This window comes from Pseudophryne corroboree, chromosome 9 (assembly GCF_028390025.1).
Source record: "Pseudophryne corroboree isolate aPseCor3 chromosome 9, aPseCor3.hap2, whole genome shotgun sequence".
Taxonomy (NCBI): domain Eukaryota; kingdom Metazoa; phylum Chordata; class Amphibia; order Anura; family Myobatrachidae; genus Pseudophryne; species Pseudophryne corroboree.
This window is the reverse complement of record NC_086452.1, coordinates 260,463,454-260,486,507: the sequence shown is the minus strand read 5'-3', so window position 1 is coordinate 260,486,507 and position 23,054 is coordinate 260,463,454. Positions and strand designations below refer to the sequence as shown.

Here is a 23,054-nt window from a genome sequence, read left to right as displayed (position 1 = left end):
CAGATGGCTCAACAATAACCCTTTAGTTAGGCAATAACTATAAACAAGTATTGCAGACAATCCGCACTTGGGATGGGCGCCCAGCATCCACTACGGACTACGAGAAATAGATTTACCGGTGAGTAAAATCTTATTTTCTCTGACGTCCTAAGTGGATGCTGGGACTCCGTAAGGACCATGGGGATTATACCAAAGCTCCCAAACGGGCGGGAGAGTGTGGATGACTCTGCAGCACCGAATGAGCAAACTCTAGGTCCTCCTCAGCCAGGGTATCAAACTTGTAGACTGTTGCAAAAATGTTTGAACCCGACCAAGTAACAGCTCGGCAAAGTTGTAAAGCCGAGATCCCTCGGGCAGCCGCCCAAGAAGAGCCCACTTTCCTCGTGGAATGGGCTTTTACAGATTTAGGGTGCGGCAGTCCAGCCGCAGCATGTGCAAGTTGAATCGTGCTACAAATCCAGCGAGCAATAGTCTGCTTAGAAGCAGGAGCACCCAGCTTGTTGGGTGCATACAGGATAAATAGCGAGTCAGTTTTCCTGACTCCAGCCGTCCTGGAAACATATACTTTTCAGGGCCCTGACTACGTCCAGTAACTTGGAATCCTCCAAGTCCCAAGTAGCCGCAGGCACCACAATAGGTTGGTTCACATGAAAAACTGATACCACCTTAGGAAGGAATTGGGAACGAGTCCTCAATTCCGCCTTATCCATATAAAATACAGATAAGGGCTTTTGTATGACAAAGCCGCCAATTCTGATACACGCCTGGCCGACGCCACGGCCCACAGCATGACCACTTTCCACGTGAGGTATTGTAGCTCCACGGATTTAAGTGGCTCAACCCAATGCGACTTCAGGAAATCCAACACCACGTTGAGATCCCACGGTGCCACTTGAGGCACAAACGGGGGCTGACTATGCAGCACTCCCTTAACAACAGTCCGAACTTCAGGCAGTGAAGCCAGTTCTATTTTGGAAGAAAATCGATAGAGCCGAAATCTGGACCTTCATGGAACCCAATTTTAGGCCCATAGTCACCTCTGACTGTAGGAAGTGCAGAAATCGACCTAGCTGAAATTTCTCCTTTGGGGCCTTCCTGGCCTCACAGCACGCAACATATTTCCACCATATGCGGTGATAATGGTTTGCGTTCACTTCTTTCCTAGCTTTAAATAGCGTAGGCAAACTTCCTCCGGAATGCCCTTTTCCTTCAGGATCCGGCGTACAACCGCCATGCCGTCAAACGCAGCCGCGGTACGTCTTGGAACAGACAGGCCCCCTGCTGCAGCAGGTCCTGTCTGAGCGGCAGAGGCCATGGGTCCTCTGAGATCATTTCTTGGAGTTCTGGTTACCAAGCTCTTCTTGGCCAACCCAGAGCAATGAGTATAGGGGGTAATTCCAAGTTGATCGCAGCAGGATTTTTGATAGCAACTGGGCAAAACCATGTGCACTGCATGGGAGGCAGATATAACATGTGCAGAGAGAGTTAGATTTGGCTGTGGTGTGTTCAATCTGCAATCTAATTTGCAGTGTAAAAATAAAGCAGCCAGTATTTACCCTGCACAGAAACAATATAACCCACCCAAATCTAACTCTCTCTGCACATGTTATATCTGCCTCCCCTGCAGTGCACATGGTTTTGCCCAGTTGCTATCGAAAATCCTGCTACGATCAACTTGGAATTACCCCCATAGTTCTTACTCCTCTCCTTCTTATTATTCTCATTACCCTGGGTAAGAGAGGCAGAGAAGGGAACACATACACCGACTGGTACACCCACGGTGTTACCAGAGCGTCCACAGCTATCGCCTGAGGGTCCCTTGACCTGGCGCAATATCTTTGTAGCTTTTTGTTGAGGCGGGACGCCATCATGTCCACCTGTGGCCTTTCCCAACGGTGTACAATCATTTGGAAAACTTCTGGATGAAGTCCCCACTCTCCCGGGTGGAGGTCGTGTCTTCTGAGAAAGTCTGCTTCTCAGTTGTCCACTCCGGGAATGAACACTGCTGACAGTGCTAACACATGATTTTCCGCCCATCGGAGAATCCTTGTGGCTTCTGCCATCGCCATCCTGCTTCCTGTGCCGCCCTGTCAGTTTACATGAGCGACCGCCGTGATGTTGTCTGACTGGATCAGCACCGGCCGGTGTTGAAGCAGGGTCTAGCCTGACTTAGGGCATTGTAAATGGCCCTTAGTTCCAGAATATTTATGTGTAGGGAAGTCTCCTGACTTTTCCATAGCCTTGGAAGTTTCTTCCCTGTGTGACTGCCCCCCAGCCTCGAAGGCTGGCATCCGTGGTCACCAGGACCCAGTCCTGTATGCCGAATCTGCGGCCCCCTAGAAGATGAGCACTCTGCAGCCACCACAACAGCGACACCCTGGCCCTTGGAGACAGGGTTATCCGCCGATGCATCTGAAGATGCGACCCGGACCACTTGTCCAACAGATCCCACTGGAAAATCCTTGCATGGGACCTGGCGAATGGAATTTCTTCGTAAAAAGCTACCATCCTTCCCAGGGCTCGCGTGCATTGATGCACCGACACCTGTATATGTATTAGGAGGTCTCTGTCTAGAGACAACAACTCCTTGGACTTCTCCTCCGGGAGAAACCCTTTTTATCCTGTTCTGTGTCCAGAACCATACCCAGGAACAGTAGACGCGTCGTAGGAACCAGCTGCGACTTTGGAATATTCAGAATCCAGCCGTGCTGTTGTAGAACTTCCCGAGATAGTGCTACTCCGCCGAACAAATGCTCCCTGGACCTCGCCTTTATAAGGAGATCGTCCAAGTACGGGATAATTATTTCGGCCATTACCTTGGTAAATACCTCGGTGCCGGGGACAGACCAACGGCAATGTCTGGAATTGGTAATGACAATCCTGTACCACAATTTTGGAGGTACTCCTGGTGAAGAGGGTAAATAGGGACATGCAGGTAAGCATCCTTGATGTCCAGTGATACCATGAAATTCTCCAGGCTTGCAATAATCGCCCTGAGCGATTCCATTTTGAACCTTCGTATATAAGTGTTCAAGGCTTTCAATTTTAGAATGGGTCTCACCGAACCGTCTGGTTTCGGTACCACAACATTTTGGAATAGTAACCCTGGCCTTGTTGAAGGAGGGGTACCTTGATTTCACCTGCTGGAAGTACAGCTTGTGAATTGCCGCCAGTACTACCTTTCTCCGAGGGCAGCAGGCAAGGCTGATGTGAGGTAACGGCGAGGGGGAGTCGCCTCGAACTCCAGCCTGTATCCCTGTGATACTATTTGCAGAACCTAGGGATCCACCTGTGGGCAAGCCCACTGGTCCCTGAAGTTCCCGAGACGCGCCCCTACCGCACCTGTCTCCACCTGTGGAGCCCCAACGTCATGCGGTGGACTCAGAGGAAGCGGGGGAAGATTTTTGATCCTGGGAACTGGCTGCTGGTGCAGCTTTTTCCTTCTTCCCTTGTCTCTGTGCAGAAAGGAAGCGCCTTTGACCCGCTTGCTTTTCTGAATCCGAAAGGACTGTACCTGAAAATACAGTGCTTTCTTAGGCTGTGAGGAAACCTGAGGTAAAAAATTTTCTTCCCAGCTGTTGCTGTGGATACGAGGTCCCAGAGACCATCCCCAAACAATTCCTCACCCTTATAAGGCAGAATCTCCATGTGCCTTTTATAGACAGCATCACCTGTCCACTGCCGGGTTTCTAATACCCTCCTGGCAGAATGGACATTGCATTAATTTTGGATGCCAGCCGGCAAATATCCCTCTGTGCATCCTTTATATCTAAGACGACGTCTTTAATATGCTCTATGTTAGCAAACTATTATCCCTGTCTTAGAGCATTAATATTACCTGACTGGGTATCAGACCACGCTGCAGCGGCATTATTTATGCTGAGGCAATTGCAGGTCTCAGTATATAACCGGAGTGTGTATATACAGACTTCAGGATAGCCTCCTGCTTTTTATCAGCAGGCTCCTTCAAGGTGGCCGTATCCTAAGACGGCAGTGCCACCTTTTTTGACAAACGTGTGAGCGCCTTATCCACCCTAAGGGATATCTCCCAACGTGACCTATCCTCTGGCGGGAAAGGGTACGCCATCAGTAACTTTTTAGAAATTACCAGTTTCTTATCGGGGGAACCCACGCTACTTTACACACTTCATTCATTCATCTGATGGGGGAACAAAACACTGGCTGCTTTTTCTCCCCAAAAATAAAACCCCTTTTATGTGGTACTTGGGTTCATGTCAGAAATGCGTAACAAATTTTTCATTGCCGAGATCATGTACCGGATGTTCCTAGTGGATTGTGTATATGTCTCAACCTCGTCGACACTGGAGTCAGACTCCGTGTCGACATCTGTGTCTGCCATCTGAGGTAACGGGCGCTTTTTTGAGCCCCTGATGGCCTTTGAGACGCCTGGGCAGGCGCGGGCTGAGAAGCCGGCTGTCCCACAGCTGTTTTACGTCATCCAGCCTTCTATGTAAGGAGTTGACATTGTCGGTTAATACCTTCCACCTATCCATCCACTCTGGTGTCGGCCCCACAGGGGGCGACATCCCATTTATCGATCTCTGCTCCACCTCACCTTCCTCATCCCACATGTCGACACAGCCGTACCGACACACAGCACACACACAGGGAATGCTCTGATTGAGGACAGGACCCCACAAAGTCCTTTGGGGAGACAGAGAGAGAGAGTATGCCAGCACACACCAGAGCGCTATATAATGCAGGGATTAACACTATAACCGAGTGATTTTTCCCCCAATAGCTGCTTGTATAAACAATATTGCGCCTAAATTTAGTGCCCCCCCTCTCTTTTTAACCCTTTGAGCCTGAAAACTACAGGGGAGAGCCTGGGGAGCTGTCATCCAGCTGCACTGTGAAGAGAAAATGGCGCCAGTGTGCTGAGGGAGATAGCTCCGCCCCTTTTTCGCGGACTTTTCTCCCGCTTTTTTATGGATTCTGGCAGGGGTATTTATCACATATATAGCCTCTGGGGCTATATATTGTGATAATTTTGCCAGGCAAGGTGTTTATATTGCTGCTCAGGGCGCCCCCCCCCCCAGCGCCCTGCACCCATCAGTGACCGGAGTGTGAGGTGTGCATGAGGAGCAATGGCGCACAGCTGCAGTGCTGTGCGCTACCTTGGTGAAGACTGAAGTCTTCTGCCGCCGATTTTCCGGAACACTTCTTGCTTCTGGCTCTGTAAGGGGGCCGGCGGCGCGGCTCCGGGACCGAACATCAATGGCCGGTTCCATGCGGTCGATCCCTCTGGAGCTAATGGTGTCCAGTAGCCTAAGAAGCCCAAGCTACCACCAGTTAGGTAGGTTCGCTTCTTCTCCCCTTAGTCCCTCGCTGTAGTGAGTCTGTTGCCAGCAGATCTCACTGTAAAATAAAAAACCTAAAATATACTTTCTTTCTAGGAGCTCAGGAGAGCCCCTAGTGTGCATCCAGCTCAGCCGGGCACAAGAATCTTAACTGAGGTCTGGAGGAGGGTCTTAGTGGGAGGAGCCAGTGCACACCAGGTAGTCCTAAAGCTTTCTTTAGTTGTGCCCAGTCTCCTGCGGAGCCGGCCGCTAATCCCCATGGTCCTTACGGAGTCCCAGCATCCACTTAGGACGTCAGAGAAAAAGTGTTTTGCGCACCGCCGGCACTAGATGGCGCCTGACGGAGCAATTAAAGCGTAGCTCTGTTTGGGCATGCAGAGTCACTGGCGCTGACATTACTGTTATGTGGTCACTTAATTTTGATGGGGGCCGGTAAATAATTATAAAGTTGTAATTTTTGTTTGTCCATTCGTTACGGCATCACGCAAAAAACTGGTGGATGAATTTGGATGGCGGTTTCACTATTGCATAGCTTAGTTAACTCGAAAGAAACTGAGGTATGTATTAACTGGACGTAACATTCAGGAACACCAGCAATAATGGCGTGCGCAGGCTGAAATCCAAAATGATTGTATATAAATAATAAGATTTTACTTACCGATAAATCTATTTCTCATAGTCCGTAGTGGATGCTGGGGACTCCGTCAGGACCATGGGGGATAGCGGCTCCGCAGGAGACAGGGCACAAAAGCAAGCTTTTAGGATCACATGGTGTGTACTGGCTCCTCCCCCTATGACCCTCCTCCAAGCCTCAGTTAGGTACTGTGCCCGGACGAGCGTACACAATAAGGAAGGATCTTGAATCCCGGGTAAGACTCATACCAGCCACACCAATCACACCGTACAACTTGTGATTTGAACCCAGTTAACAGTATGATAACAATGAAGTAGCCTCTAAAAAAGATGGCTCACAACAATAATAACCCGATTTTTTGTAACAATAACTATGTACAAGTAATGCAGACAATCCGCACTTGGGATGGGCGCCCAGCATCCACTACGGACTATGAGAAATAGATTTATCGGTAAGTAAAATCTTATTTTCTCTAACGTCCTAGTGGATGCTGGGGACTCCGTCAGGACCATGGGGATTATACCAAAGCTCCCAAACGGGCGGGAGAGTGCGGATGACTCTGCAGCACCGAATGAGAGAACTCCAGGTCCTCCTCAGCCAGGGTATCAAATTTGTAGAATTTTGCAAACGTGTTTGCCCCTGACCAAGTAGCTGCTCGGCAAAGTTGTAAAGCCGAGACCCCTCGGGCAGCCGCCCAAGATGAGCCCACCTTCCTTGTGGAATGGGCATTTACAGATTTTGGCTGTGGCAGGCCTGCCACAGAATGTGCAAGCTGAATTGTACTACAAATCCAACGAGCAATAGTCTGCTTAGAAGCAGGAGCACCCAGCTTTTTGGGTGCCTACAATATAAACAGCAAGTCAGACTTTCTGACTCCAGCCGTCCTGGAATTATATATATATATATATTTTCAGGGCCCTGACAACGTCTAGCAACTTGGAGTCCTCCAAGTCCCTAGTAGCCGCAGGCACCACAATAGGTTGTTTCAGGTGAAACGCTGACACCACCTTAGGAAGAAACTGGGGACGAGACCGCAGTTCTCCCCTGTCCGAATGGAAAATCAAATATGGGCTTTTGTAAGACAAAGCCGCCAATTTTGACAATCGCCTGGCCGAGGCCAGGGCCAACAGCATGGTCACTTTCCATGTGAGATATTTCAAATCCACAGATTTGAGTGGTTCAAACCAATATGATTTGAGGAATCCCAACACTACGTTGAGATCCCACGGTGCCACTGGAGGCACACAAGGGCTGTATATGCAATACTCCCTTGACAAACGTCTGGACTTCAGGAACTGAAGCCAATTCTTTCTGGAAGAAAATCTATAGGGCCGAAATTTGAACCTTAATGGACCCCAATTTGAGGCTCATAGACACTCCTGTTTGCAGGAAGTGCAGAAATCGACCTAGTTGAAATTTTTTCGTGGGGCCTTCCTGGCCTCACCCACGCAACATATTTTTACCACATGTGGTGATAACGTTGTGCGGTCACCTCCTTCCTGGCTTTGACCAGGGTAGGTATGACCTCTTCCGGAATGCCTTTTCCCTTAGGATCCGGCGTTCAAACCGCCATGCCGTCAAACGCAGTCGCGGTAAGTCTTGGAACAGACAAGGTCCCTGCTGGAGCAGGTCCTTTCTTAAAGGCCGATGCCACGGTTCCTCTTGGAACAGACATGGTACTTGCTGAAAGCAAATCCCTTCTTAGCTCCCGAGGCCATTAGTCCTCTGTGAGCATCTCTTGAAGTTCCGGTTACCAAGTCCCTCTTGGCCAATCCGGAGCCACGAGTATAGTTCTTACTCCTCTATGTCTTATAATTCTCAATACCTTGGTTATGAGAAGCAGAGGAGGGAACACATACACCGACTGTTACACCCACGGTGTTACCAGGACGTCCACAGCTATCGCCTGAAGGTCTCGTGACCTGGCGCAATACCTGTCCCATTTTTTGTTCGGGCGGGACGCCATCATGTCCACCTTTGGTCTTTCCCAACGGTTCACAATCATGCGGAAAACTTCCCGATGAAGTTCCCACTCTCCCGGGTGGAGGTCGTGCCTGCTGAGGAAGTCTGCTTCCCAGTCGTCCACTCCCGGAATGAACACTGCTGACAGTGTTATCACATGATTTTCCGCCTAGCGAAAAATCCTTGCAGTTTTGCCACTGCCCTCCTGCTTCTTGTGCCGCCCTTTCTGTTTACGTGGGCGACTGCCGTGATGTTATCCCACTGGATCAATACCGGCTGACCTTGAAGCAGAGGTCTTGCTAAGCTTAGAGCATTATAAATTTGCTCTTAGCTCCAGTATATTTATGTGGAGAGAATTCTCCAGACTTGATTACACTCCTTGTGTGACTGCTCCCCAGCCTCTCAGGCTGGCCTCCGTGGTCACCAGCATCCAATCCTGAATGCCGAATCTGCGGCCCTCTAGAAGATGAGCACTCTGTAATCACCACAGGAGAGACACCCTTGTCCTTGGATATAGGGTTATCCGCTGATGCATCTGAAGATGCGATCCGGACCATTTGTCCAGCAGATCCCACTGAAGAGTTCTTGCGTGAAATCTGCCGAATGGAAGCGCTTCGTAATAAGCCACCATTTTTACCAGGACTCTTGTGCAATGATGCACTGACACTTTTCCTGGTTTTAGGAGGATCCCGATTAGCTCGGATAACTCCCTGGCTTTCTCCTCTGGGAGAAACACCTTTTCCTGGACTGTGTCCAGAATCATCCCTAGGACCAGCAGACGTGTCGTCGGAACAACTGCGGTTTTGGAATATTTAGAATCCACCCGTGCTGTCGTAGAACTACTTGAGATAGTGCTACTCCGACCTCCAACTGTTCTCTGGACCTTGTTCTTATTAGGAGGTCGTCCATTTTCTTTGAAGACGAATCCTCCTTTCGGTCATTACCTTGGTAAGGACCCGGGGTGCCTTGGACAAACCAACGGCATCGTCTTGAAACTGATAGTGACAGTTCTGTACCACGAACCTGAGGTACCCTTGGTGAGAAAAAGCAAATTTTGGGACATGGAGGTAAGCATCCCTGATGTCCCCGGACACCATATAGTCCCCTTGTCTTTGCTATCACTGCTCTGAGTGACTCCATCTGGATTTGAACCCTTGCAAGTGTTCAAATTTTTCAGATTTAGAATAGGTCTCACCTAGCCTTCAGTACCAACATATAGTGTGGAGTAATACCCCTTTCCTTGTTGTCGGAGGGGTAATTTTATCATCACCTGCTGGGAATACAGCTTGTGAATTGTTTTCAATACTGCCTCCCTGTCGGAGGGAGACATTGGTACAGCAGACTACAGGAACCTGCGAGGGGGGAAACCTCTCGACATTCCAATCTGTACCCCTTGGATACTACTTGTAGGATCCAGGGGTCCTGTACGGTCTCAGCGTCATGCTGAGAACTTGGTAGAAGCGGTGAAGGGCTTCTGTTCCTGGGAATGGGCTGCCTGCTGCAGTCTTCTTCCCTTTCCTCTATCCCTGGGCAGATATGACTCTTATAGGGACGAAAGGACTGAGGCTGAAAAGACGGTGTCTTTTTCTGCAGAGATGTGACTTAGGGTAAAAAACGGTGGATTTTCCAGCAGTTGCCCTGGCCACCAGGTCCCATGGACCGACCCCAAATAACTCCTCCCCTTTATACGGCAATACATCTTTGTGCCGTTTGGAATCTGCATCACCTGACCACTGTCGTGTCCATAAACATCTTCTTGCAGATATGGACATCGCATTTACTCTTGATGCCAGAGTGCAAATATCCCTCTGCGCATCTCGCATATATAGAAATGCATCCTTTAAATGCTCTATAGTCAATAAAATACTGTCCCTGTCAAAGGTATCAATATTTTTAGTCAGGGAATCCGACCAAGCCACCTCAGCTCTGCACATCCAGGCTGAGGCGATCGCTGGTCGCAGTATAACACCAGCATGTGTGTGTATACTTTTTAGGATATTTTTCAGCCTCCTATCAGCTGGCTCCTTAAGTACGGCCCTATCCGTAGATGGTACCGCCACTTGTTCTGATAAGCGTGTGAGCGCCTTATCCACCCTGAGGGGTGTTTCCCACCGCGCCTTAACTTCTGGCGGGAAAGGGTATACCGCCAATAATTTTCTATCGGGGGAAACCCACGCATCATCACACACTTCATTTAATTTATCTGATTCAGGAAAAACTACAGGTAGTTTTTTCACCTCACACATAATACCCTTTTTTGTGGTACTTGGAGTATCAGAAATATGTAACACCTCCTTCATTGCCCTTAACGTGTGGCCCTAAAAGAAAATACGTTTGTTTCTTCACCGTCGACACTGAAATCAGTGTCCGTGTCTGGGTCTGTGTCGACCGACTGAGGTAAATGGGCATTTTACAGCCCCTGACGGTGTTTGAGACGCCTGGACAGATACTAATTTGTTCGCCGGCCCTCTCATGTCGTCAACCGGCTTGCAGCGTGTTGACATTGTCACGTAATTTCCATAAATAAGCCATCCATTCCGGTGTCGATTCCCTAGAGAGTGACATCACCATTACAGGCAATTTGCTCCGCCTCCTCACCAATATTTTCCTCATACATGTCGACACACACGTACCGACATACAGCACACACATAGGGAATGCTCTGATAGAGGACAGGACCCACTAGCCCTTTGGGGAGACAGAGGGAGAGTTTGCCAGCACACACCAAAACGCTATAATTATCCAGGGACAACCTTTATATAAGTGTTTCTTTTATAGCATTTTAATATATATACATATCGCCAAATCAGTGCCCCCCCTCTCTGTTTTAACCCTGTTTCTGTAGTGCAGTGCAGGGGAGATCATGGGAGCCTTCCCACCAGCCTTTCTGTGAGGGAAAATGGCACTGTGTGCTGAGGAGAATAGGCCCCGCCCCCTTTTCGGTGGGCTTCTTCTCCGGAGTTTTAGATATCTGGCAGGGGTTAAATACATCCATATAGCCTCAAGGGCTATATGTGATGTATTTTTCGCCATACAGGTATTATACATTGCTGCCCAGGGCGCGCCCCCCCAGCGCCCTGCACCCTCCGTGACCGCTGTGTGAAGTGTGCTGACAACAATGGCGCACAGCTGCAGTGCTGTGCGCTACCTGATGAAGACTGAGAGTCTTCTGCCGCCTGGTTCCGGACCTCTTCATCTTCAGCATCTGCAAGGGGGGTCGGCGGCGCGGCTCCGGGACGAACCCCAGGGCGAGCCCTGTGTTTCGACTCCCTCTGGAGCTATGTCCAGTAGCCTAAGAATCCAATCCATCCTGCACGCAGGTGAGTTGAAAATCTCTCCCCTAAGTCCCTCGATGCAGTGAGCCTGTTGCCAGCAGGACTCACTGAAAATAAAGAACCTAAAAACTTTTTCTAAGCAACTCTTTAAGAGAGCCACCTAGATTGCACCCTTCTCGGCCGGGCACAAAAACCTAACTGAGGCTTGGAGGAGGGTCATAGGGGGAGGAGCCAGTACACACCATGTGATCCTAAAAGCTTGCTTTTGTGCCCTGTCTCCTGCGGAGCCGCTATCCCCCATGGTCCTGACGGAGTCCCCAGCATCCACTAGGACGTTAGAGAAATTAATTTTGGGGGAGAAATACTTCCTGGGACAGTTTATGAACTATGGAAACATATTTTACACACACACACAGACAGGTGTGCGGCACTCAGACGCTTACAAATGAAACTCATGAAGGCAGCATATTTTTGTTCAACGTCTCAATGCACAGGGGATTTTCATCAGGAAATACAGAGAATACAACACAACTCTTACCTTATAAACCAAAGAACACACATGGAAAATCACACGGACTGGCCGCGATACACATATACATACACACAGAGATATAGATTATATACATACACTGTACATATAGTGCATCCGGAAAGTGTTCGCTGCGCTTCACTTTTTCCCACTTTCAGTGTGCACCGGCACTCAGCTGAGCCACAGAATTTGCCCGGGTGCCTTCCAAACAGAACCCTAAGCAGGTCTAGACAGTCTCTATACGGAAATAGGCGGAACTCACAGGACTACTGATTTTACAGCAACAGAAGAGACAAGAAGACTACTCCATAGAGATCTCTATGGAGTAGTCTTGTTGTCTCTTCTGTTGCTGTGAAATCAGTAGTCCTGTGAGTGCCGCCTATTTCCGTATAGAGAATATAATATATATATATATATATATATATATATATATATATATATATATATATATATATATATATATACACACACACACACACACACATAGTACTGTACAAACTTTTAGGCAGGTGTGGAAAAAATGCTGCCAAGTAAGAATGCTTTCAAAGATAGAAGTGTTAATAGTTTAATTTTACCAATTAACAAAATACAAAGTCAATGAAAAGAAGAGAAATCTAAATCAAAATTTGGCGTGACCATCCTTTGCCATCAAAACAGCATCAATTCTTCGAAGGAATTCTGCAGGGAAGTTGTGCCAAGCATCTTGGATAAATAACCACAGATCTTCTGTAGCTGTAGGCTCGATCAAAGCCTTCTGTCTCTTCATGTAATCCCAGTCGGACCCAATGATGTTGAGATCAGGGCTCTGTGGGGGCCATATCACCACTTTCAGGACTTTGACACTAGATTGTACATAATATAGTCATAATTGCCTTGCCTGCACAGTCTATTTTTTCTTGCAATGCCGGCCCCACGGGAGCGCGCATCAGTATCGCAACCTGTGTACACACGGTGCGATATGTGCCAACTTTAGTCAAAAATCGTAGGGAAACATTGCAGTGTGTGTGTGTATATATATTATATTATATGTCAAAAATCTTCTGCCTGTAAAGGTTTGTTATGTGGTGCGGCTACACAAACCATATTGCTGGAAAGGTGGGCAGGGAGTGATCTTGAACCAGCTTGAAATGACGAAACAGAAAATGTGTCTAGGCTAAAAACATGCTCCTCAAGACACCATAAACAGTCCAGGTTTTAAAGCTATCCATGGCTGAGCACAGATTGTTAAATCAAATTCATTGAGGCATTAAGTCACCTGTGCCCAAGCATGGTTATCCTTAAAACCTGGATTGTTAGGGTGCTTTGAGGGTGACATTTGGGAATCTCTGGTCTAGGCAACATATACATATATATCTATCTCAAGGATAAAACAGTACAAGGATTGGTCAGTTTACGGCCTAATGAGGTTTTTAAATCAAGAAATTAAAAACCATCTCGAAATAAAATTGCCCAATCAAAATTACACCCTATCTGGGGTGTTTAAATGGATTTGGTATGACATACCGATGGACGGGATACCAGCGGTCATAATACCAACAGCAGCATCCTGACCATCACAATCCCGACAGCCCCTCAGAAAGTACCCTACCCCTCCCCACTTGGTGCCTAACCTCCCATTGTAAGTGCCTAACACCCCTTCTAATGCCTAAACCTAACCTCCCACAACCGGCGGCAGGACGTAAGCACATCCCGCTAACATAACGTTCGGGATTACAGGCGTCAGTAAGCTCTATCCGGACTGTGCTGCTGGCATTAAGCCGCCGTTTGGGATTCCGGCGTCTATTTCGACAGCTGGGATTCCGTCCGGTGGCATTTTAACTACATCTCAATTAAACGACGCCTGCAGTGATCCAGACACATGTAAGATTACAGAGAAAGCTGCAGACCAAACATTGGCGATAGAGCTTGGATAGATTAGAGAAATGTATAGAGCCTGTAGTCTAACAGTGATTTAGGGGGTCTATTTACTAAGCCTTAGATGGAGATAAAGTCAATAGAAGTAAAGTACCAGACAATCCACTCCTAACTGACCTGTCACAGGCTGGGTTTGAAAACTGGCAGTTAGGAGCTGGTTGGTTGGTACTTTCTTTATCTCCATCCAAGGCTTAGTAAATGGACCCCTAAGCCTTGTGACTGGGTGCTTAGGATGACTAAATAGGTCACTGTAAATGGTACAGCAGCTGAGATGTTAACGCTCCCTTTAGTCACATCCTTTGTCTGCTCAGAAGCAAGGAAGGAAGGGGGGGGGTGTCTGTAGGGTGGTAGACTTGACCCAATTCCCCAGGGCTGCAATATCATCACATATGTCTAATGAGACAACACAAACTCAGGCCCTTACCTTGCTCATTACCAGTAGCATGTTCCTTAGCAAAAGGTCTCATAATTTTGTATCGTTACCACTAATACTAAAGGATTTCGAAAATTGGAACTATATAAAATTTACTAAAACAGATCTACTATATTCCAGAATTGTATTATCTGCAACACTGTAGTAGTGAGCAAGCATCCAATGTTATGAAAATAAATCATTCTTTATCATAAAGATCTCTGTGCAACAACTTTCTAGACTAGAAAAGCAGAAATGACAGGAGGAGTGCTTGCTGGCTGCTGGGAAGTGCGGCACATACAGCGTCATGCTGGCAATCAACTAATACATACAAGGCCTAATTAGCCCAACACTTAACAGAACCACATCATTCTACAATAACCGGCTCCGAGAAAGAAGAAAAGGACGTGTGCTGCAGTAATGTGTGTATGGGGCACAAATACATTAATTTAGCTTATAAAAAAAAAGAAGCTTTTTCTCTAGGAGTGAAAACGATAATGAGGGTCACTGCATCCTGCTCATGGGACAACGAGGGGTTAACACGATCCTTCTAGCTACCGGATGCAGCATGTTACACGTTAGCAGCAATGTCGGAGGTGTAGGCTGTCACGTCAAACGCTCTGTATTGGAGCACTAGCATTTATAGACTATAATAGCCAGAGTTCCATGATCTTCAGTAAAGAATAGCGTCGTGTGGTGGCCGGGCGCTTTATTTCATTATATCACGATGTATTAACGTTTCCATCTACAGTACATGTATTATGCTCTGGTTATATGAAGATAGAATATATAGAACACAACAGGGTGTTATCTGCTGGTTTCTCGCCCACACACATTTCCACTGAAATCCCCATCCTCTATCCTGGGGAGAATTGTATGTCTAGCCTCCCCATAATAAGGCGCAGCCTGTAATGTGACATTAGGATTTCCCATCCGTTGTCATGTAAGGCGCAGAACTGCTGCCTATTGTTCTCTCGCGCCGCTAACTGTCCGCCTCATGTCGTGGCTGTAGCGTGGGCACCACGCGCGCGTCTCCCTTCCCCCGGGCTCAGACAGCCACGCGGTAACCTCCCACGGTAGGAGTGGAACAGAAAGGACGACCACCAGCACACCAGTCTGGGGAATTAGGCTACTTTATCTGCCACATAAACCCCCCTCCCACGTCTCATTACCGGAGTCACAGCTGCTGTCTCACACCACTCATCCATACACGGAAGTGCCATAGGCGTAACGTATATCCCTGTCGCGGGCACGGAAGAAGCAGACACTCACTTTGCCGCTGGCAGTGCCCCCGCTGACTCCGATCAGGAACGGCTGCCCGTTGTGCGGCGTGTGGTTGGGCAGTGCCTGCTCGCTGTCCCCAGCCATGCTGCTTCCCTGACTGTATGTCTGATCCCTCCCTCCGCTCTGTGTCTGACTCACGTCTCCCTTCTATTAGTACGGCTGCTCCACCTCTTCATCATGATGCCCTGATCTCTTATTTGAGGAGTCGGTGGGGGCTGGATTCAGCCCCAGTTCCCCGATGCTAGTGTAGGCACCGTGCCAGGTCGTTGCTGCCGCTCAATCGATAACCGCATGTGGCCTCTCTCAGACCCTCCTCCTGCTATGGAAGCATTTGATTCCAATAGCGGCTAATCTAATTTCTCTTACGTCCTAGAGGCTGCTGGGGACTCCGTAAGTACCATGGGGTATAGACGGGCTCCGCAGGAGATAGGGCACCTAAAAAGAACTTTTACTATGGGTGTGCACTGGCTCCTCCCTCTATGCCCCTCCTCCAGACCTCAGTTAGATCTTGTGCCCAGAGGAGAATGGGTGCACTGCAGAGAGCTCTCCAGAGTTTTCTGTTGAAAAATAATTCTGTTAGGTTTTTTATTTGATGACTCATCTGTCCCTGACAGGAGAGTACACATGTTAAGGGGAAGAATGCTGAGGTAAATTTCCCTCCTCTCATGAGGAAAAAGAGCGGGAATCTCCAGACAAGAGACGGCAGCTTCCCACAAGAGAATTCTCAGACTGTATCCTTTCCCCACTAGGGCCAGGATGTGTTGAGAATCTTCCCCTTGGGTGTCCTGTTTGCACTAGCTATTCTCAGGGATCCTGCAGATAGTGTGCACATTCTAGTATACTACCGAGACCGGCGATTGTGTCGGCATGGGTTTATAGCGCTGTGGCAGCGTGGACAGGTACCTTATCAGCAGAGATTGAGACCCTAGTATGCATATAAATATTTTAAGATGCTGTCTTAAGTGATAGATATATAATTATAAAGCATGCCCAAAGGGACATGAGTATACTGGGTCCAAGAGACAAAAGCTATGTCGATTTCTGCTTGACGTGTCCTGTAGAATATACATTGGACAGATGATGCCGACTTAAGAGGCATATGGAAGGCTGAGGATTGTGTGGAGAAAGGTTCTCGGGCCTGGTCTCCACAGCTATAGCTGGTAATTCTGATATTTTGCCTTATATTCCTGCACAGCCTAGGAAAGCACGACATTATTAAATGCAGCTTTTCGAATAAAGAAACAAGAAAGTCTGAGGTGCGTCCTTTCTTGTCAGAGCCGGGGGCAGAGGAAAGAAGCTGTACAACACAGCTAGTCCCCAGGAACAGAAGTCCTCCCCGGCCTCTACAAAAATCCACCGCATGTCGCTGGGGCTCCACAGGCGGAGCTAGGCCCGGTGGGGACACGCCTTCGTAAGTTCAGCCACAAGTGGGTTCACTCCCTGTTAGATCCCTGGGCAATAGAAATTGTATCGCAGGGATACAGGCTGGACTGTGAGAAGATGCCCCCTCACCGAGGACCCGGCGGGCTTCCCCCCAAGAGAGGGAGCCAGTGTTAACTGCAATTCGTAAATTGTATCTTCAACAGGTGGTGGTCAAGGGTCCCCTCCTTCAACAAGAGGGTGTTATTATTCGACCATGTTATAATCCCGAAACCAGACGGTTCGGTTAGACCCATATTGAATTAAAATCCCTGAACATATACCTGAAAAGGTTCAGGTTCAAGATGGAATCACTAAGAGCGGTCATTGCAAGCCTGAAATGAATCGGGACATAAGGGATGCATACCTTCGTGTCCCCATTTATCCACCTCATCAGGCGTACCTCAGAATTGCGGTACGGGATTGTCATTACCAATTTCACCAAGGTAATGGCGGATATGATGGTGCTCCTGCGGAAGCAAGGTGTCACTATTATCACATACTTGGATGATCTCCTCATAAAAGCGAGATCAAGAGAGCAGTTGCTGGACAGCGTATCGCCTTCTCTGGAAGTGAAACGGCAACACGACTGGATTCTATATATTCCGAAGTCGCAGTTGGTTCCTACAGCTCATCTGCCTCGCCTAGGCATGATCCTAGACACAGACCAGAAGAGGGTTTATCTCCCGATAGAGAGAGCTCAGGAGCTCATGACACTGGTCAGGAATCTATTGAAAACCAAACAGGTGTCAGTGCATCACTGCACTCGAGTCCTGGGAAGGATGATGGCATCATACGAGGCCATCCCCTTCGGCTGGTTCCATGCAAGGACAATGGAACTTACTGGACAAGTAGTCCGGATCACATCTTCAAATGCATCGGTTAATCACCCTATCCCCCAGGGCGAGGGTGTCTCTCCTGTGGTGGCTGCGGAGTGCTCACCTTCTCGAGGGCCGCAGATTCGGCATTCAGGACTGGGTCCTGGTGACCACGGATGCAAGCCTCCGAGGGTGGGGGGCAGTTACACAGGGAAGAAAATTCCAAGGTTGTGGTCAAGCCAACAGACTTGCCTTCACATCAATATCCTGGAACTAAGGGCCATATACAACGCCCTAAGTCAAGCGGAGTTCCTGCTTCGCGACCAACCGGTTCTGATCCAGTCAGACCGCAGGGGCTCATGTAAACCGCCAGGGCGGCACAAGGAGCAGGGTGGCGAGGGTAGAAGCCACCAGAATTCTTCGCTGGGCGGAGAATCAAGTAAGCGCACTGTCAGCAGTGTTCATTCCGGGAGTGGACAAGACCTCCACCCGGGAAAGTGATGACTTCATCAGGAAGTCTTCACACAGTTTTGCAAATTGATGAAAACTGCCTCAGGTGGACTACATGGCGTCCCACCTCAATAAAAAGATAAAAAAGGTTTTACGCTGGGTCAAGGGACTCTCAGGCGATAGCTGTGGTCGCACTAGTAACACCGTGGGTGTTCCAGTCGGTCTATATATTCCCTCCTCTTCCTCTCAGACCCAAGGGCTGAGAATTGTAATAAACGGAGGAGTGTGAACAATATTCTTTGCTCCGGATTGGCCAAGAAGGACTCGGTACCCGGAACTGCAAGAAATGCTCTTAGAGGACCCATGGCCTCTGCCTCTCAGTCAGGACATGTTGCAACAGGGACCCTGTCTGATCCAAGACTTACTGCGGCTGCGTTGGACAGCATGGCGGTTGAACGCCGGATCCTAGCGGAAAAGGGCATTCCGGATGCAGTTATTCCTACGCTGATAAAGGCTAGGAAAGACGTGACAGCAAGACTTTTTCACTGTATATGGCGAAAATAGGTTGCTTGGTGTGTGGCCGGGAAGGCCCTACAGAGGAATTCCAGGGGGGTCGATTCCTGCACTTCCTACAGTCAGGAGTGACTATGGGCCTAAAATTAGGATCCATAAAGGCCAAGATTTCGGCCCTATCCCTTTTTCTCTCAAAAAGAACTGGCTTCACTGCCTGAAGTTCGGACATTGTTACAGGGGTGCTGCATATTCAGCCCCTTTTGTGCCTCCAGTGGCACCTTGGGATCTTAACGTGTGTTGGATTCCTAAAATCCCACTGGTTTGAGCCACTTAAGACCGTGGAGCTAAAATATCTCACGTGGAAAGTGGTCATGCTTTTGGCCTTAGCTTGGACTAGGCGTGTGTCAGAATTGGCGGCTTTGTCATGTAAAAGCCCATATCTGATCTTCCATATGGAAAGGGCAGAATGGAGGACTCGTCCCCAATTTCTCCCTAAGGTGGTGTCATCGTTTCATTTGAACCAACCTATTGTGGTGCCTGCGGCTACTAGGGACTTGGAGGATTCCAAGTTGCTGGACGTAGTCCGGGCCCTGAAACTTTATGTTTCCAGGACGGCTAGAGTCAGAAAAACTGACTCGCTATTTATCCTGCATGCACCCAACAAGCTGGGTGCTCCTGCTTCAAAGCAGACTATTGCTCGCTGGTGTCAGGTCCGGGTGTTTTTGTGAATCCGTTAACCCGGAACCAACCACAGGTGTAGGTGCTGGGCTATGAAGAAAGCAGGGAGGACGAAGAAAGTTCCGATTCATATATTTATTCAAAATAACAATTCAGTAAAGGGTTAACTGACAAGTTGTTAATCATCATATTATACTGAAGTATTGCAGGAATAATATGCAAGAGAAAACTCAAAAATAAATAAAAGAAATGTTCATGGAAACATATGCAAAACAAGCTGATGAATAAATGTTGGATTGTCCAAATATAAACAAGCTTTGATGCTGAACTGCAGAATGTGATTAACTGGATAATGCAGACATGAAGAGATAACTGTAAGGATTTGCAATGGAGTTTTGAGAGTTAACTGAGAGACTGTGAAGAATTATCCTTGTTATGACAACATAGCAAATATAAACAAGCTTTGATGCTGAACTGCAGATTGTGTTTAACTGGTTAATGCAGACATGGAGAATTAACTGTAAGAATTGGCAATGGAGTTTTGAGAGTTAACTGAGAGACTGTGATGAATTATCCTTGTAATGACAACATAGCAAATAAAAGTACTGAATTGGGTTACTTGCGGGTTCCGGAGATCACTGTGAAACTGTAGTAGAAGACAAGGTGATGAATGGGTTAAATGCAGAGTTGAACAAACGAACAGCTGAGAGAAACGGAATCCTCCAGACTTTGAATGATAGGCAGACTGACAAGGTAACCTCATGCAGGACACTGGGAATCCAACTATTTCCAATAGGAGTGCAATTAACTGACAGCACAGCGGAGAGCCGGTGGATCTTTCAGCAGTGAAGGCTGCAGACGGACCTCTGGGAACGGAGGCGATATCTGGACCACGGGAATCACACAGGAATGCACGGAGAGAGCTCAGAGCTAGAGCACAGCTTTGATACAACAAAGCACTGGCCCAGAGTAACATAATCCCAGCCTACTTAAAGGCAGCACAAGCACGGGATTGGCTTACACCTGCCCACAGGTGTTTTCACAAGTGCTCTGTATTAGCTATTTGGTCTCCAACATGGCCACCTCCTATACAGCAGACACACCGCAGTGCCTTAGGCCATTTGGTCCCCGCACTCACAGTTCCCAGACTCTGCATTACCTGTGCCATTGATCACGCCGTGTCCCCACACGGGCGCACAGCACCGCGAGCAACCGCACTGGCAACGGATGAACCCCAGAACCCGCAGAGGTAAGAGACCGGTTCGTGACAGTACCCCCTCCTCTAAGGGTGGTCTCCGAACACCTTTGAACCTTATCAGGATTTTTGGAGAAGTATTTCTGTACCAGTCTTGGAGCATGAACATCTTCAGAGAAAACCCAGGATCTTTCCTCTGGACCGTAACCCTTCCAGTCGACCAGAAACTGTAAACGTCCATATCGGGAACGTGAGTCCACAATCTCTTTAACTTCAAATTCCTCATTCTGCAAAGAGTGAACTTTAGGAGATTTGGACTGGGTAGTACGGAACTTATTGAGAATCAAAGGCTTCAGTAAAGATGTATGAAAGGCGTTAGGAATTCTCAAAGACGGTGGCAACTTGACTTTGTATGACACAGGGTTGAGTACCTTAACAATGGGAAATGGACCAATAAACTTGGGAGCAAATTTCTTAGAAGGAACTTTGAACTTGAGATTGCGCGTAGAAATCCAAACTTGGTCTCCCACTTTGTAACTCGGTACAGCTTTACGTTTTCTATCTGCAAAAGATTTATAACGAGCGGAAGTTTTGACCAAGGACTTACGTACACAACTCCAGATGCTAGATAGACGTTGAAGCTCTTGATCTGCTGCTGGAACCTCTAGGGCTGGCAATGGATGAAACTCTGGTGGAGAACTTCTTGGACTCTTATGTTGGGCACATTTAGGACATGCTGCTATAAACTCTTGGACATCGGCTTTGAGACGTGGCCACCAATAAGACTGTTGAATAAATTTGAGAGTCTTTAGAACCCCAGGATGACCCATGAAGGAAGAGGAGTGAGCCCAGGTAAGCAGCCGTTTTCGAAGACTTGTGGCGACAAAGGTCTTGCCAGGCGGAGGAACTGGAGAGGTTCGAGTCATTAAAAAGGACGTAGGATTCACAATGGCTTGATTCGTGGTAGCATCATTTAATTCAGAAGAAGCAAAGGACCGGGAAAGGGCATCTGCCTTTTTGTTCTGAGACCCTGGACGATAGGTGAATTTGAAATCAAATCGTGAGAAGAAAAGCGCCCATCGAGCTTGTCGTGGACTCAAACACTGAGCTGACTGCAGATACAGAAGATTCTTATGATCAGTATAAACTGTAATGCGATGTTGAGCTCCTTCTAGAAGATATCTCCACTCCTCAAATGCCAACTTGATGGCAAGTAACCCTTGCTCACCGATTGCATAATTACGTGCTGCCGGGAGGAACTTACGGGAGAAATATCTGCAGGGATGGACCTTTTTATCTTCAAAGACTTGTGACAACACAGCTCCTACTGCTTCTGTAGATGCATGCACCTCTAGTAGAAAGGGACGATTCAAATCAGGCTGTCGAAGAATGGGGGCTGACACAAAGGCTTGCTTTAAATCAGAGAAGGCTTTGATTGCTTCAGAAGACCAGTTCGTAGGATTTGCTCCCTTATGAGTTAGGGCTGTGATAGGAGCAGCTAACGTAGAATAATTCTTAATGAATCTCCTATAGAAATTAGCAAAGCCAAGAAATCGCTGAATCCCCTTGAGAGTTGTAGGAGTGGACCAATCCCGGATAGCTCGCGTCTCTGGGATGGATAGCGGATGAATTTGTCCCCTAGGAGGGGTCTTGCCCGGAACCAGGACGACTGGGCAGTCCCATTCACGATGAGGAGGTAGAGAGTCTGCTGCTTGCTTACTGGAAACATCCGCAAGGGATTGATACACCGGAGGTAGATCGGAAAGGCTAATTGACCGAAGAGGTACAATTGTAGCTACACAGTCCTTGGTACAAGATTTACCCCATGAAAGGACTTCCATGGTTTGCCAATTAAGTTGAGGATTATGTTTCTGCAGCCAAGGTAAACCAAGTATCACATCTTGAGAGGCTTTGGGAATCACGTAGAAGGAGAGGTATTCGGAATGGAGCTCACCAACTTTCATCTTGAGACATACGGTTCGATGAGTAATTATACCATCTGGAATTCGACTTCCATCCACTGCTGTAACGGCAACTGCTGCTTCCAGAGGCATGGTTTGAACTTTAGACCGTATGACAAAGGCTGAGGAGATGAAGTTCTCGGCTGCCCCGGAATCTAGGAGAGCTGAAACTTTCACTGTAGAACTTGGAACTTCTAATTGAATAGACAAGGTCGGCTCTTTCCCAGAACGTGATTCTAAAGTAACTCCTAGCTTAACCTCTCTTGAATAAGCTAGGAGGCGAGAGTTTCCCGGTCGGAGTTTGCAGAATTTAACTAAATGTTCGGAGGACCCACAGTACATGCAGAGGTTACCCTGTCGACGACGAAGTCGTTCCTCCTCTGTGAGGCGAGAGCGCCCAATCTGCATAGGTTCTTCAGTCATTACTAGAGACTGTGATGAAGAATCTTGTCGAGATCTAGGATGATCACGTGGACTGGATCGCTCTGCCCTGGATTTCTCTAAACATCGCTCCCTGTAGCGTAGGTCAAGTTTGTTACAGAGAGAAATCAATTCATCCAGTTTAATTGGCACATCCCGGATAGTTAAATCATCCTTGATTCTTTCTGAAAGTCCATTCCAAAACGCGGCGATCAGGGCCTCCTCATTCCAGTTTAACTCTGAAGACAACGTGCGAAACTGAATAATAT

At 47.9% G+C, this 23,054-nt stretch overlaps 1 protein-coding gene across 3 annotated transcripts in view; it reads right to left on the bottom strand.

Moving 5' to 3' along the window:
* The window catches only part of UCK2 (uridine-cytidine kinase 2), a 176,711-nt gene extending 161,075 nt beyond the window's left edge, over positions 1-15,636 (bottom strand). Inside the window, exon 1 of one of the 3 annotated variants that reach the window (XM_063940254.1) lies at positions 15,470-15,636. Coding sequence is in view for 2 of the 3 variants with exons in the window: in XM_063940252.1 (XP_063796322.1) it covers positions 15,320-15,415 (96 nt within the window). In the remaining variant the exon portion in view is untranslated. The other 2 variants (XM_063940252.1, XM_063940253.1) reach the window with 2 other exon arrangements.
* Positions 15,637-23,054: the final 7,418 nt, after the last annotated feature.